The 16,549-nt window shown below is 42.8% G+C and overlaps 1 protein-coding gene across 1 annotated transcript in view; it reads right to left on the bottom strand.

Moving 5' to 3' along the window:
- Positions 1–6,454: 6,454 nt before the first annotated feature.
- The window catches only part of LOC311156787 (5'-AMP-activated protein kinase subunit gamma-2-like), a gene marked incomplete at its 3' end in the record, with an annotated part of 77,412 nt that continues 67,317 nt past the window's right edge, over positions 6,455–16,549 (bottom strand). Inside the window, exon 3 of the mRNA XM_084211027.1 lies at positions 6,455–6,808. Within this exon, the coding sequence (XP_084067153.1) occupies positions 6,455–6,808 (354 nt within the window). The remainder of the gene's footprint in view (positions 6,809–16,549) is intronic.

The raw sequence follows: 16,549 nt of genomic DNA, 5'->3' as shown, positions 1-16,549 counted from the left end.
AGTGCTCAGGGTCCTGGTGCAGGCTGGAATTGATGGGTCTCTGCAGTTGTGGGAGAAATGTATTGATTAAGCAAAAAAAAAAAAACAACAAAAAAAACCAAAAAAAACAACCAAATGTAGATTGCAGCTGGCATGAAGAGGGACACCCCATAGCATGGTGCCATTCTGCAGGAAAACATTCCTGAAGAGTAATGGTGGGAAATAGCTTGAGGAAAAGGAAGGTGAAATGTCTGTGCCCAGCAGCCAACCCTTCCCAGCAGCCTGTCCTGGGCTAAGCTCACTTCTCTGCAAGCTGTCACCTGAATGCCACAAACATGGAGTAAAATCTTGGGAGGGAATGAACTTCACTCCAATGCTTGAAGAAAAAATTTAGCAGAGATCAAGCCTCAATCCAAAGGTCTTCAAGGTATCAGAGCACACTCTGGAGCAGTGTGGCAGGGTTTCCCCAATTCCTTCCCTGGGTTACTGCAAATGAGAGCTACTTGCTCCATCTATGGGTAAAAATTAGTACAGTCATAGGCTTTTCTCACATCATCTAACCACAGAATGTTCTACAAGAAAATAAATTATTAGAATGAATAAGGTCTTTACCTGGACAACCATTCTGCCTTGCTTCTCACAGTCTTTAGAAAGAAATACCATCTGGACCATTATTATGGGAGCACCAGGAGTCCTCCTTATGGACTGCTTCAGGCACCACAGTTAATTGTATTGAATAGCAGAAGGAGAAAAAAGTATTAAGAAGAAGCAGAACACTAAAAATTTATATTGAAAAACATTTCCTTTCTCAAGTGCAGTGCAAATTCACTGTGATCCAAATCTGACCACCAGCATCAAGATGTTTCAAAGCTGTGTAATTTTCAATTCAAGGTTCCATAAGGAATTTTAAATTCTGAGCTAAATTTATCTTTTGATCCCATGCACCTCAACCCAAAACTTTAGGTCAATGGAAACCTTTTAACTGATTTCCTTCACTGGTGAAACTGACAACATCATTAATGTGTCATGAGGATTGCTGTTTGTTACTTGAACCAATTGTTTCAGAAGGGGAAGCAGCACTGGAAAATGCCCTGGTGTCCTTCAAATGAGGCACTCAGACCCATCAAAAAAGGTACATTTTAATGACTAAAATTTCATACAACCCTCTACTTCTAATAAAATATTCAGGGTACTTGATTTAGGCCTATCTGCAGGGGTAGCTCCCTGATTGCCACTCAGTGAAATAAACCTGTTCTCATTTATTTGTGCATGTTTTGGCCGTGCAGGGAGGGCTCATGCAAGAAAAGTGACATCTGCATTGAGCTTCTTCCCAGTGCAGGTCGTGCTCCTGTGTTTACTTTGGATCACCTCAGTTTGTTTTGCTGAGATGTGTCACTGCTTTCTCTTGGCACTGCACCTCCCCAAAGTGACACACGTGGCAAGTGCCTCCCCACTGCAGCCAGGACTCAACCTTGTCTTGGAGCAGCAGGTCCCAACTTGCGCCTCAGGAGAGCAGTTCCTGCAGTTTTGAGCCAGCCTAAAACAAACTGGGAAGCAGTTCCACAATGCCAATTTTAAAATCACTTTTCACAGCCCCTCAAACTTCAACGTGCACTCTTCACTCACCCTTTTCTCCTGCTGTCCCTGAAGAAAATCTGTGAAATCAGTGCCAGCTCTGTAGACGCCTACTGCAAGCTGCAGGTCACACTAATGCACTCACACCCAATTAAAATGAAATTATTTTAATGTTCCATGGCTGCTCATGTGCCCACGCTGCTGCTGGTGGTACTGAGCTGTACATCCTCAGTTGGGCAGGATATTTTCCCATTCTTAAATATGTTATTTCAGAGGTGCTGCCCCTGCTGCTGAGGGGCTCAGCCTTGTCCAGCAGTGGGTTTTTCTTGGAGCCATCTGGCACTGGCTCTGTTGGACATGAGGGAAGCTGCTAGAAGCCACTCCTGTAGTCCACCCCCTACCAAAACCTGCCCACACAAATCCAGTGGAGTTACCAACATTATTCTCATACTGAATCCAAACCACAGCACTTTACCAGCCACTAGAAGGAAAATTAACTCTATCCCAGCCAAAACCAGGGTGGTATCCATCTCTTATTCTCTACTTTGATGTCCCACCCAGGTCCAACATTTTCCAGTGCATCCAAATAAATCATGACCACCTTTCCTGTCCTTTGATGTACACACCCAGTGCTGGATTGTTGCAGGCTGAAGCCAGCTCTGGGTCCAGGTGCTGGAGCCAATCTCCACTTGCAGAAAGCACCTGGCTCTGAGAGGTGCAAGGTGAGCAGCACAGAGGGGATGCATTTACCAAGCATCACGGTACAGGGAACAGCACTAGAAAGACCTCTGCACCCTCTCAAAGCCAGGCTTAATTCACCCCCAGTCCATATTCAGTTTCATCCCATAGCCTCATATTCACCTCAAAGCCAGGCTTAATTCACCCCCAATCCACATGCAGTTTTCAGCTGTCAGTCTAACAGTGCTGTTGCAAAGAAATTCTCAGACAAAAAAGAAATGAAAAATTAAATAAATTTGATGATTACATTTCAGAGCACTTGTACAGAAACCCAGCACGCAAAGATCTGTCTTGGATTTTTCTGCAGTGAACTTCTCAAAGTTGAGGAGCTGCACCAGTGGCCAAGCACACACCTCACCCAAAAATGACACTGCAGAGCCTCTCCCAGAGGGTTCTGAGGTGGGTTTTTTACAAAGGTGGGAGGCTGAATGTGAAGCCCCAAGCAGCTGAATGTGAAGTCCCAACCAGCAGCTTACTGCTGTTATTTATGAACCACCTGAAGTGGCTGGCAGCCAAGGCCATGTTGTGGGAAGGTAGTTTTTTGTTTTGTCCGATCAGAGCTATGGGGTTATGACCAGATGCTGAACTGGGGTTACCAGAGGGAAGAGGCACAAAGATGGGCTCTGGATAGTGCCAAAACCAAAGATAAAATAATGAAGACCTTTAAACTCCTAGCCTGTAGTGGAAAATATTTTAAGTTTCACATCAGCAAATCACTTTCTGTCCTACCCTAGCCCTTCCTAAACTGTGTATATTCAAAAGGCAAAATAACTTAGCTGGGAAAAGAGCAACGACATGGGAAAGCAAGTGCTGCAAATACCACACATAGTCTTTAAAATGAAAACAAGCTAGGAAGAAGTTGCTTCCAAGAAAAACAAGGAATATGCAGAGTAACAGGTTAGTCTATGTTTTGAACAATGCGTGGGAGGAGGAAGTGGAGGGAAGATGGGGTATGTTATTTAAAACAAGGACTGCACCTACTTTCCCCCACATACTGCTCATGGTGGCAGGAAAGGAGTGCAGCACAGACTCCTTTCAGATAAAGTGGGGGACAAAAACAAATCCCAGCTCCCTGTGAACTTTTATCTGCTTTTTTTTTTTTTTTAATTGCTGATTGCCTGGATAAAACACAGATTTGCTATAAACCCAAAGGGAAGACTCCAGTACAGAGTTTCCCAGAAGAGCAGTTGGGAGGGACATCTGCAGATCTCTGGTCTGATCCCTGCTCAAAGCAACTTTAAACTGGGGTGCTCAGTGCCTAGTCCAGTCAATTTATTAAAATCTGCCAGGGCAGCAATTTCACAGCCCCTCTGGAGCCCTGCTGTCACACCAGCCCCTCCAAGAACATTTTCCCTACACATTCCTGGCACTTTCTTCCTGACTCCTGCACTTGAAGGGGCTGGCACTGTCTTGTCCTAACCCCATTAGGAATCTGAAGACAGCACAAAATTCTTCTCCTCCTTTTCCTTCCTCCCCCTACACCCCTGTGGGGCTGCAGCCCCAGTGCAATGGCCTTTGCTGGACCAGTATGTCCCCATCTTTCTTGCACTGGGGAGCCCACAGCTGGACCCAGCACTGCTGATGTGTCTCACTGGTGCCAAGCAGAGGGGGAGGATGACCTCCCTTGACCTGTTGGTGATCCTAAGAGCGCAGTCCAACGCAGAGTTAATTTTAATTTTAGCACAATTAATCCAGCAGCAGCAGGGATGTAAAGGCAGGCAAACACTGCAAGTCTGGCTGATCTCAATGCACTCACAGTCTGAGCACTGGTAAAACAACCTGAGTCCCATTCACTTTTAACACAAGCATCCCAAGCTGTTTGAGAAAATGGGATTTTAATCACATAGGATGTGACAATTCTGAGCAGTGAAGCATTTAAGCACCTTTAGAAATGTGGAGCCACGTGCTGGTTTAGCTTTTCTCAGAGCTCTTCAGCACAGCACCTCTGCAAAAGTCTGAGGTATCTGGTCTGAGGAGCACCTGAGAAGTCTTGTCTCTCAGGAAATGCTGTTCAAGCCACAGAGACCTCGTTTTGAGTAGCACATAACCAATTAACTTACTCTTCTGTAGAACATGGGGTTACTCTATTTGCAAAGTAGCAGAATGCAGAAGAGTTGCTTGTAAAAACAAAATAATGCAGCAGAAATGCTAACCCATACTTTTCCAGAAGTCCTGAAAGGGTTTTGCTAAATAAAATTCTATCAGAGTTAATTAAATATAGTAAACTCTGAGTGTGTAATTCATTGCTGCCCCTGTTTTGCACATTCTGGATAAAATCCACTTTAATGAGGTAGTGAAGGGTAGGTGCCTGCATTAGAGTCACTGTAAGAGAGCTAAATGCTGTGAAAGCATTTATTTTCTGTTTTGCAAAAAGCTGTGGGAAGAGTTATCAATTCAAACAAAAATGAAAATCAGCACACCCTTTCCAAGAGGCCGTCTCTCTTGCCTTAAGAACAAAAGACCACGAGCACCCAAGCCCAGTGCAATTCCTGCAAGGCTCCCAGAGCAGCAGGGTCATGGATATTTTCTGTTAGCTCAAATATAGCATGGCCCCATTCCAAGCCTGCTCCTGAGGCAGTGATGTGACCTTATCAAAAGGATTTTGCTGACTCCTGAAAGATTCCTTTATTTAATATTCTGTTGTACCTAGCTAGGACTTAAATAGTGCTGGCTGCTTAGATAAGTTGATTACAAGGTCCCAGGATGGCTTTGCTCTGCAGTCCAAATTGCAGCTACTCATGCAGCAGAGAGCCCTTCTCTGCACAGTCCATCAGCAGAATACTGCCAATATTGAAAGGTCATATTTGAACCTATGAGGACTAGCAAGAAGAGCTTAAATGGATTTTAAATATTGTGAATTTTTAACAAGAGGGGAGTGTAAAAAGCATACTTGAACTTCAAGCAGGGATGAACAAATGTCCTTGAGTAGATGTTTAGAGCCTTCTCTGAGTCCTTCAGAAACACTGACTCCTACTTTCAATCTCCTGATGGTGTTTTAGAGAGAAGCAAGGAGTGGAAAAGATGCCATTTCAATTAACCTTCAGCAGCACTTTGATAAACCAAGAGAAGAATCCTGCATGGCTTTGTATTGCTGTGCTCTTGTGGACAAGTCATTATGAAATAACTTGTTCTGATTAAAGCCAAGGATTTTAACATAAATTCTCATAAAGAAAAATGAGAAGGTCCTTCTCTACTATTTAAAATCACTGAAAATTATAAATACATTGCAGGAAACACATAGCCAAACACAGGTATATGCATGGCCAATTATCTACCTACATTGTCCCTGAAGATTTGCCAACAATTTTTCATTATTTCTTCTGTTTACAGACAGAAAACTCACCGTGGTCTCACAACCAGCAACATATTATTCTTTATTACTCTTTCCCCTTTAACTCTGCTCTTTTCCCACAGCCACCAAACCCTCATGCAGACCAGGTTTGGTTTGTTGACTAGCACTGGGAAACTTTGTTCAGTAAGAACAGTAAGAAAGTTTCTTACTAAAAGTTTCTTACTGAAACTTTGTTCAGTAAGAAAGTTTTAAAATTGAAGCACATTCTCAATCCTGCTCATTTGTGAGTTCTAGCAGTGGGTTAATAGCACCCAGGCTGCTGAAGAGCTGAAATCTTTGCCCAGTATAAAGCTGTATATAGTAAGTGCTCTGAGCCAAGGGGGTGTGCTATGCCTTTCATATTCTTGCAGAGGAGCTCAAATAACCCCTTAATCATCATTTGACTGGAAACAAATGAAATTTATTTCCATTCAGCAAAGGTTGTCTGCCCTTCCTACACTAGGGCAAATAAATATCAATTAAAGAACACAACTGAAATCCCCTTTAGGGTCTACAGAACCCATAACTCCTGAGTGACATCATGTCAGCGCCCACCTCCAGCACACATCCCATGAACACCTCCAGTTGTTGGCATTGACATCCAACCAGCCTCACCGACACCACCCAGAAAACTCCCACTAACGTGGACAAAGGATGTCTAAACAAAGCACAGGAGTGTGATTTCCATCCTCAGCCCTGTGGAGGCACCCCTGAGGTGTCCATGGCCCTGCAGAAGTCACACCTAAAGGCCAGCACGTCAGAAACCCACAAGACACGGTCAATGAAAGAGATAATGAACAATTAGCACATGCCTCATCTGCACTTACTTCACTACCGCAGGGAAAGAATGGGCCAAGCCCAGAGGTACCGTGTATCTTCCTGAAATAACATGAGCAATTTCTTACTTTTTCTTGATCTGGAGAAAAACTTGATGCCCCCAGGAGAGGTAGACGGGTTAGAATTGGGGGAAGACTCTTTGGAGGAGGACCTGAAGATCCCACTGAAGCTCATTCGGCGTGGGGAGCGTGGGGGAGACTCCTGGTAGGGGAAGGGGAACACTGTTTTGGGTGAGCCAGGACTGTGTTTGGATCTCACAGGGGCAGAAACGGGGCTGGAAGGTCGGTTCTGGAGCCCCTTGGAGAAAAGGCCTTTGGAAGGACTGCCGGCTGAGTAGCTTTCATCCACCTGAGGAGGAGACAAGAAGGAAGAAAAAAAGAAAAATTTCCATTAATTCTGTTCAGTTCAGGCTTCCAGGATCTCTGAACTTGTCTCAACAGAGCCAACTCCCGTTTGTTGGGGTGGTGGATTAGCCAGAGCTCACCTTCCCCAGCACCTGCCTCACTGACACCCAGGTGTGTGTGTGCCACCTCTCTGGCCTCACACAGCCCCTTGCTCCTAAAGACACCCTGAATTTCAAAAAACCATTTCAAGGTGTGCCTACATTTTATTTATTTATTTATTTATTTATTCCTACATATAATGCAGGAATTTGTCTACTGCTCTTATCTGTCACAAACCCCTTTTCCTTCCTCAGACAAATGAAATGTGCCTGGCAATGAATTTATTCAGGCAATGAATGATCATGGTTAAGGAAACAAGGCGCCCCAAAGTCATCCTCCCCCATGAATTTAAGCACCCACCCACAGCTCTTAAATCTCCATCCCATGATGTGACTCAGCACAGCACACAAGTCCCCAGGTGCCTGACAGGGCTCCATGATGCTGGCCACAGCCACAACTGTGGGATTGCAACTCCTACCCCAAAAATAGAGGAGCCATTTAAGCGTGATGATGCTCCTGCTAATTACCTGAGCTGGGCTGTGACCTTTCTGACAGCTGGATCCCTTCTGGGACCTGTGCTGCCTTCCCAGCAGTGTAAATATCTGTGCACAGCACAGCTCTGCACTGTGCAGGCTCGCCCAGTGAGGGGGAGAAAAGAACCCAGAAAAACAAACAAACAAAAAAAAAGGAACTAAGATTAAATTCTCCTCCCCATACAATTAACAGAAGCTGACCCAAAATCTCTGTGGGATTTGCACGTGCCTGGGCTATATGGAGGGTTTATTTCCTTCTGGAAGCACAGAGCAGTTCTGTGGGTATAAGGCTGCTGTTTTAGCTGGGGGCATTTCTCATGAATGAAGGGCTCTGTTCCTGGCAGAAGGCAGCAGTGGGTTCCAGGTCACCAGGGAATGCTTAAGCCAAGGCCAAGGTGGATGTGCCCACAACCCCCTGCACGCCTGCTCCTCCCTGCCCAGTTACTCAACACAAACCAGGAGGGATGGAGCAGGCCTGTGAAGATGCCTCCTGATGTGTGTCAGTCCGGTTAGGTAAAGGCATTGCTGCCATGGGAGTCATTTTAGGGAAAAAATAGCATCTTTCATTAGGATGATTGAGATGAAAGGAAACCTCATAGGCACAAATGCTGTCCTTTGGGTTGGTGAGGGGCTTGTGCGTATGAACCCAACTAAAAATGGTCAGCAAAGTTTAAAACCCATGAAAATAACTCTCTTTTAAAAAGGATGTTTATTCACAGCTCCAAAACAGGTGTGGAAATATGCACAAGCAGCATAATGGGCAAATAGCTGCTCCCTCCCTCCATAACCCAGGGTCCCCCTTCTTGCAGACCTTTCAGTGTCCTGCACACACACTTTGGACCAGCTCCTCCTTCCACTTGGGATGGGACAGAGCTGGAGCAGGTCCTGATGTATGGAACTGCAGAAAGGCCTGCAGAGATTACAGTCTCCCTTTTGGGAAGGTTTCTGACCTAAAGGGCAAGTGGCACCTTGTCTGGGAGATGGACACAAATAGTGTGGGTCACTGAGAGGGGCACAGACTTGTACCAGCACAGCCCTGGTTAGATGATGAATTCTGCTCTCTGTTCCTCTGCAGAGCACAGAGATGTCTGACAAGAGACAGAACAACTTTTTTTTTTATAATTGCGTTCCTGTTTTTGACAGTGTGGGCAAAAATGTCTCAAACATATACCTGTCCTTTTACAGATGAATTAGGGGAGCAGTTGCCCTCAAGGGGAAGTTTTTGAAAAAGATAAATCAATTCTAACTGAAGCAATAGCAGCTACCAAAAGCAACAACAGACTCTGGACAGTCTCCACAAGAGAAGGAAAAAGCAGTGTTTCATGCTTAATGCAGTTGCCTGAGGCTCAGGTTTTCCTCCTAGCTCTGTCATGATTCTACGTGCAATCTTGAAAACTCATTCCCAATTACAAATCTATTCTGCCATGAGGACTGTATCTCCTTTATTCCCACTCTAAGTCCTCCAGCACTCAGACTGTCTCCCAGTGAGTATTTATCAAGAATAATAGGGCACAGTCCCTCAACTGAGACCAGGAATAACAACTGCACTATAGGAAATTAACAAACAAATTGCACTTTTGTCATGGGTAAAACAGTCCCAAAGTGATAACTTTCTCATAAAAGCTCATTAACTTTACTAAAATATCATCTGTAAATCATCTGAGACTACTTATGCCTTGTTCTCTTTACAACTACACAGTTCAAGAAACAACCAAGTAGCACAATGGCACCTCCTTCTGCATTGCAATTTAAATAGGTCTGCTGCCAAATCTACTGCCTGAAAGTCAGGAGTAAGAACATTTTCTAGCTTATTTTAATCATGATACAAATCTGCCACTGCTACTGTAGTTTAGGTGTTTCCAGGATGGCAAGTTCATTATATTTTTTCCTAAAGTGACAAACCATGACATTTGTAAAGCCAAGGACCTCATTCTGGCACTACCCTTAATGCGTCATGTTAACTTTTTTTTTTGCATGCTTGTTTGGTTAAAATGACACACTGACCGGAGACACTTCAAAACAACTGCTGTGTCCTTACACACTAAAGCAATTTTAGAGATGTAAAATGTCAAACAACAATTTGTAAAAAAGGTCAGTATTCCCTTGTACATGCAAGCTAGACACAAAAACAAATTGTTCTCAAATTCTGAGCAGAAGCAGCAGGGTGTTTTTATTTACTGCAATCACAACCAGTTGCTTTCTCTCCATCGTGCCAAGCAGATGAATTAATTAATTGTCAGAGCACCAGGGGCACACAGCTAAATACACATGTGCATGCTACCAAATTAAAGGAAATTACTGCATTGAATTCTTCCCCAGCCTGTTAATTACACACAGGTTACACCCACCATCACGGTGGGTAAATACTTGTGATTTGGCTTGGGGAATTACAACAGGATTGCTTGCTTAGAATATCATTTGTGGCTAATGGATTGCAAGTTTTAAAAGATTATTAGGTACTTCTGCAAGTAAAACCAGCAGCAGCAGTTATCACAGCATATCCAAAGTCATAAGGCAATGCTCATTTTCATGCTTCAGCTGGGAATGCAGAAGAATCTTTGCTGTGGAATAAACCCCATCAGCCCATGCAGACTTGGTGTGACAACTCTGGCAGTGATGCTAGAGGCAGGTTACACAGCTAGATCATTCATCAGCATGTTTTTCATGCTTTTTGGACTCATTCCCTAAAGCTATGATAGGCAGGTGGGCTGAAAACTCCCACATGTGCTTTGGAAAGATAACTATTCCCCTAGCTGAGCTTTAGTAGCAAAATAAAAGTATTACACCCTGGTTTCTCACATTAGTAAACACTGTGAATCCGTTTGTGCTGGTCCAGGAGAAGCTGTAAAGAGAGAATGGGCAGAAATATGAAAGACACCTAAAACCAATAGAAATGCACATGGGGGTGTGGCTCACTTTATCCCAAACAGACAATTTGTCTCTTGGAGATAAGGAATTCAAACACACAATGCATGTACAATACTAATCAATGCACAAATAACACCTAATAAAAAAATTGAAAAATTCTTCTAAGTACTAAGACTGTTCAGCTATTTAAAAAAACCTACAAAAGCAAACAAACAAAAACTAAACAAATTCCCCCCACAAAAACCCAACAAAGCAAAACAAAAAAACCCCCAAAAAACTCAAAAAAACAACCAACCAAGCAACCAACCAACTAACCAACCAACAACAAAACATTTCTTGTGTTGGCTTTGTGCAAAGCCTAAATGGGATCTTTGAGCTCTCTGCCCAACACTGGACTCCTTAAATCTTGAAACTGGTTATGCTGGAGAGAAATGTCAGCCCCTGACCTTATGGCTGCAGAGAGCAGAGGAGCTGGAATAGGGCTAAATTAGCAGCTTGGTGCTAGTGCCAGTGTAACCCTACCCTCAGCCTACAGCAATGTGATCCCAAGGGAGGTGAAGCAACAGAGCAGAGCCCTGTTTTACATCAGATGTGCTGGTTCTAGGGACCAACTGCACTTGTTCAAGGCTAAAGTGGTTATCTCACACAGAACTGAGAAAAAAAAAAATCTCCTGAAATGCTCCATGTTGTTATCAGTTTTCATGCTTTGCAGCACAAAAGGATCCCCGGCTGGGGGCCAGGGAGAGATTTTGCCCAGTTTTACACACTAAGTGATCACAGGCATGTTTTGAAAATACATCCAGAACTATCCACTGTTGAAAACAAAGCAACAAAACAAGACATGTCTTACAGTGTTTGCCATCTAGCAGACTTAGCATTCCATTTTTTGAGTGAAATGAAAAGTGATGGTGGGGCACTCACTCCAAGTCAAGCAGCTCTGGAAGATTTCACTACAAGGAATAAGACTATGAAAGTGCCCCTGTCATTCCACCTGGATGATGGAATTGTTTTCTCTTCCTAATCTCTTCTTCCTTTCTCCTAGCCCAGAGTTTGGCTCTGCAACAGGATTGTGCCCAAACCTTTCATCTTCAGACCAAGAAAACATTCCCTGACCTCCTTTACTTGTTGCTCTGGTTAACATACCTCAAGTGAACAACCTCATATCTTGTGCTGTTAAGAATTATCCACCCTGAAGATCATCCAGGTCTTCCTGTATAAGATCCTTCCCTGTGATTAAAGAAACCAATTTCCTTTGCATCTACAACAAATTTGGTTGCTGTGCTTCTATTTTTTGTCTCAGCTGTACTGGCAAAGACCCAGGAGTGACGCTGGGGAAAGCCCAGCAGTTCTATCCCTTCATCCAGCACTCATGCTTTCAATACCAATCTTTTCCTTCATCTGTTTTCTTACCTGGCTTGCAATTCTTCATCTTATTTTCCAAGAAATATTGAAGTGCACTACACTTAATCACTACCATATGATAATCCCCAGTGCAATGGGCTAAGATAGCAAACTATTCATATTTCACCACAAACTGGTCTCTTGTCATCCTCACACCACCCTGTGTGAGGATGTCATATCAGCCCTGCCACAGTCAGAAATTTTCCCAACATGGTTATTTTTGTTCCTTTGTTTTATATTGGAAATCTGATCATTCTTTTTTTGCCTGATAAATCCTCTCTAAGGAGAAAATTCTGGTCCCGATCTATAATTTAAGGAGCACTGAACTTCAGGAGGGAGAAGTGTCCTGCCAAAGCTGCATGCCCAGAAAAATCAGTGAGCTCTGCTGAGAAGACCCTGGCCATGGCCAGGCAGAGATGGTGTTGGAAATCCAGACACTGCCTGTGCCCAGCAGCTCCTCACAGCCATCCCCTCTGCTCTCCTGCCAAGGGTGCTCCCTCAACAGATCCTTGACTGAGCCAAACACTACTCCAGAGGATGCTCTCTCTGAAAAATCTCTGGTTCTGGCTCAGTTTGGGGTGAATTTAGCTTCATTTCTCAAAACAAGCTGAAAAAAAATTCTGTCAAATACAAATGGACTCAATCTAAACAGCCTTTCAAAGTGCTTTTGAATTTAAGTGAAAATTATAAAATGCTCCTGAGCTCTGTTCTGTTTTTCTTCAACCCTGAACAGTGAGGAAATTTATGGAGCACTATGGAGTTCTGTTTGATTTTACAACAGTGAGTTATTTGACCTTTCTTTTGCCTCTTCACTTAAAAATTTTTTGAAAGGCAAGGAACAGAAGAGGAATTACCTCCCACCATCCTTGACAGGGACAGTAAACACAATTAGAGACAATACACCAGATAGATGTCTGCACTTGTTTCCTGCCCTTCCACTGAATCCCAACAAAAAAAGCCCTTTGATAAAGTTAATTGGATGATTCTCTCATTCTGCTGGAATAAAAGAGCTCACAGAGACACAAGAGCTGACTTCATTAGACTGAAAGGTAATGAAGGACTTGCTCTCCCAGTGTCACATTCAGCACCACTGGTCCCCTTCCTTCTGCATGAGCTGTACCAATCGAGATGGCACCGTGTTTTACAGGGTCACAGATGTCACTTCCCAAACTAAAGTACAATGACACTTTCCCAGATTGAAACACAAAGGGATGGGGCTGGCTGCTCTGGCAGGCTCTGAGAGCTCTGCCCTGCTGCCCACATGGGCAGGGGAAGGTTTCCAGCAGTGAGCAGGGCTGCTCAAAGACAGAAAGCAGGCATTAGGAAAGGGCAGAGCAGGGCTGCTCCCTGTCCAGCTCCTAATCCCTAAGTACATTTATGTCAAAGCAGAGGATGGGGAGGAGCTCTGCACATCACAGTGCAGTGGTTGTTGCACATGCCCTTGCCCTGAAGCTCCCTGCATCCACTTCAGGTGCCCTATGCCAAGGCTGTGGCACTATCCAGGACTTGCTCCCCATCTTCACTGAGCATTAAAAATGGACAATTAAAAGTAAATCCAAAGGAGATTTATTTGCCAGTGAATGAGGAAGGAGGGGCTGATTATTTTTTCTTCCCCTCCCTTATTCAGGGGTTGCTCGTGCCATTCCTGTGAGTGACTGAACAAAACAAAAAGAATTCTGGGACCAGTAGCAGGACAAAACATTCCTTGGAATCCTTCAATATTGAAGTGACTCCTGCAATAGTCTGATTCTAGTTCACCAACACTTCCCTGCATTGCTGATAGCAGAACAGTGAGTTAGTGCCAAACACAGTCAGAGCAAAACCTCTACTTTCACTGTATTCCTTCATTTGTACATTATACATTTGTTCATTGAACCCAAACTAATCCTTTAACCACTGAGCCACATCCAGAATCCACAAACAGCTGACTACCTACAGCTATTCTCAAAATCTAACCCAGGCTTCCTGAAAGACTTCCCAAAAGTCTGTATTAAATGCTTCTAGGTGTAACTGATCACAAGTTGGCCAAATGGAGATGGGCTGTTTGTTTACAAAATGTGTTTTAAGTGACTCATGTCATTCTGCATCAGAGTATCTTGCTCAGAATTTACCTCTCTCTCCTTTTCATTTTTGCATGAACCACAAATTGTACCAGTAATGAGTCTGTCTATCTTTCAAATCACTGATAAGGTATGATATAGTTCAGCAGTAGAATGTTTTGTCTGCCTAGAAACAAAATTTTCCACTGGTGAGTCTCCATTTATTTTAGCAGCCAGGTTTTTATTCATTTACTAGGCTCCATGTTTATTCAGTCTCATTACAGTTTCTTAAATAAAATGACTTGTGCTACTTTTCTATATACATGACACCAATGCTATGACATTTCTCAACCCAATTTATAGTTCATTTAAACTCCCACATTTGTTCAATAAGAGCCATTTACAATTAATTTCGATCCAAATGAGTCTATTATAAAGCATCATTAACTAGCCAACATTAGCTATTTCATTGTTTTGCTCAGGACTAATGTTTGACAAACCTGTACATTATTCTAATTGCAAACATCATAAATATTAACACAGTAATTGCCTTTTTGCAGTCTTTTGAAACTTCATCTCTGCTCCATGATTTATTCACAATCAACACTTGGCAGAGAAAGCTCTGCCACTTCATTCAAGAGTGTTTTATCAGAGTTGTTTGGATTTAATTTTAAAATATCTTACTTTAACAGCTTGTGCTTTAAAGACACTTAAGCTATTAATAGGATAGAGCCACCTTTGTAATCTAAGATAAACACCTCCCCAGCTTTGTCCCCACATAGAGAAAAGAATTTTATTGCACACTTCTTTTCAAAGCTTTTGTCTATATTTTTGTGACAATTCCATTATTGCCATAAAGAAATGCATCAATATTATGCTTCAAATGTCTTTTCTCCCACCTCCTCCCTCCTCCATCTATAATTTGCTAGCTGACTCCTCATAAAAAAGTTTCCTGTGTAATTTTTTTTTTCTTTTTGATCATTCCCAACCCTGGGCTTTAAGCTAAAAGCAATGGCTGTCAGTTTCCTGTAATTTCCACACGTTACCCTCTAACCTCCATTTGAGGTGGAAGATCTATAAACATTCAAGGTGTGAAGACCTCTAAAACTGAAAGAGCCATTTGGGTGCAGAGGGGCACTCATCCCTGACTGCTGCCCTGCCACACTGTACCAGAATTATTTTCTGAATGATGCTCCCAATCACTCATGATTTTCCAGGCCTCTAAACTTCCCCTCTTCCACTGTCATTTCCCAGGCTGAGGAAATGCAGTGAATCTGATTGCTTTTCAGCTCCCAGTTGTCCTTGTCTATATTCCTGTCCTTAATGAGCCTCTGTGCAGGAAGGATTTAAGCCATTTCTGGAGAGCCCCAGAAATGGGGCATGGCAATACCAGTTGCTTTAGACAAAGCCACCCACACAAGTGTTAAGGCATTTTTTCTGGCAATAAGAAGAGTAAAAATATCTGTTCTAGGCACCTTTCTCCACCACACCAGGCCAAACATTTCTCCTTCCTTCACAGTATTATATTCTCCATCTTCAAAACAGGAGAGTGAAAACTACCCCTATCCTCTTCCTGCCATTAGTCATAAAGGAAAGAAGAATACATCATTTATAATAGTAGACATATTAATGAGAAGTGATTAAGGCTGAACTTCAGGAAATGTGTGTCACTTTACCACTGCTGCCAAAAACTTTCTATGTGAAGCTGAACAAATAATTCTAGACTTGAATTTCCTAGCTGTGTAATGAGGATTGTTGTCACAGGAAAATGATTGAGAGACACTCTCATGGTAAACTGCTGAGAGTTTCTGTGAAAAACGTTAATTCAGTTTCTAAAAGCCCTTCAAAAAGAGCAGAGAATTAAATTAATGGCAGATTGGAAAAATGGGTTGTGAACTACTCTTGATCTATAGCCCAGGTGACAGAAGAGTTAAGTGCAGGAAGAGAGACATCTCTGATGAATTGCCTGTCTCCAGCATGATGAGTGAATGGAAAAAGCCAAGCTACTGATGAAATACTGACTTTTAATAGACAAAAGTTACACACCATACAAGTGGTTTCAAACTTGAACTAAAAAACACCTTCCTCCTTGAAGAGTAACTTGGGGACTTTTTTATGTATCAGCAGTGGGGACTGGCAACGTTTTAGTTAGAATTAAATAAATTCTGCAGTCTGATGCTACTCATCATTCACTACAAGCAAAAATCCCATACTTCTCATTGAGGAAAATTACATAAGTGTGGCAATGGATTTTAAAAGATGATCTGTTTTTTATCAGAAATGGGGCACTGCCAGCTCCCTTCTTACCATTTTGTTGCATGTGTTGAACAGAGCTGAAGTATAATAGTAGGAAAAAACACTAGGTCTACACAGTTAGAAATAGAACTTCAGATATTAAGCCCCAGCTCTGTGGTTATTGCAAAGTCAGTTGCACATCCATAAGCAGAACTTGCCCCAGAATTTAGCAATGCTGCAAAAAAAAAGAGGCAACTATTGAAATGTCTTTCCAGTTCTCCCAAGAGTTTAACTCACCAAAGGCCAGGTGGTGATCTAAGGTTGGACTCAATAATCTCAGAGATCTTTTCCAACTGCAATGATTCTGTGCTTTTGTAAAAAAATAGTCCTGAGACCAGTTGGAAGAAAATGGCAGGATTCAGGAATGGTGGAGTGGAAGTTATTAAATTATATCATGTAATTCTGCACATCAGGCCAATGAGCCTTGGCACATTATTTCCTCATGACTGAGATTCATGCATCTTTCTCACCTTTCTTTGTGAAAAGAAGGTGATAAATGGAAAAATCAAG

This window comes from Fringilla coelebs (assembly GCF_963513975.1).
Source record: "Fringilla coelebs genome assembly, chromosome: 1".
Lineage (NCBI taxonomy): Eukaryota > Metazoa > Chordata > Aves > Passeriformes > Fringillidae > Fringilla > Fringilla coelebs.
This window is presented reverse-complemented; position numbering and strand designations above follow the sequence as displayed.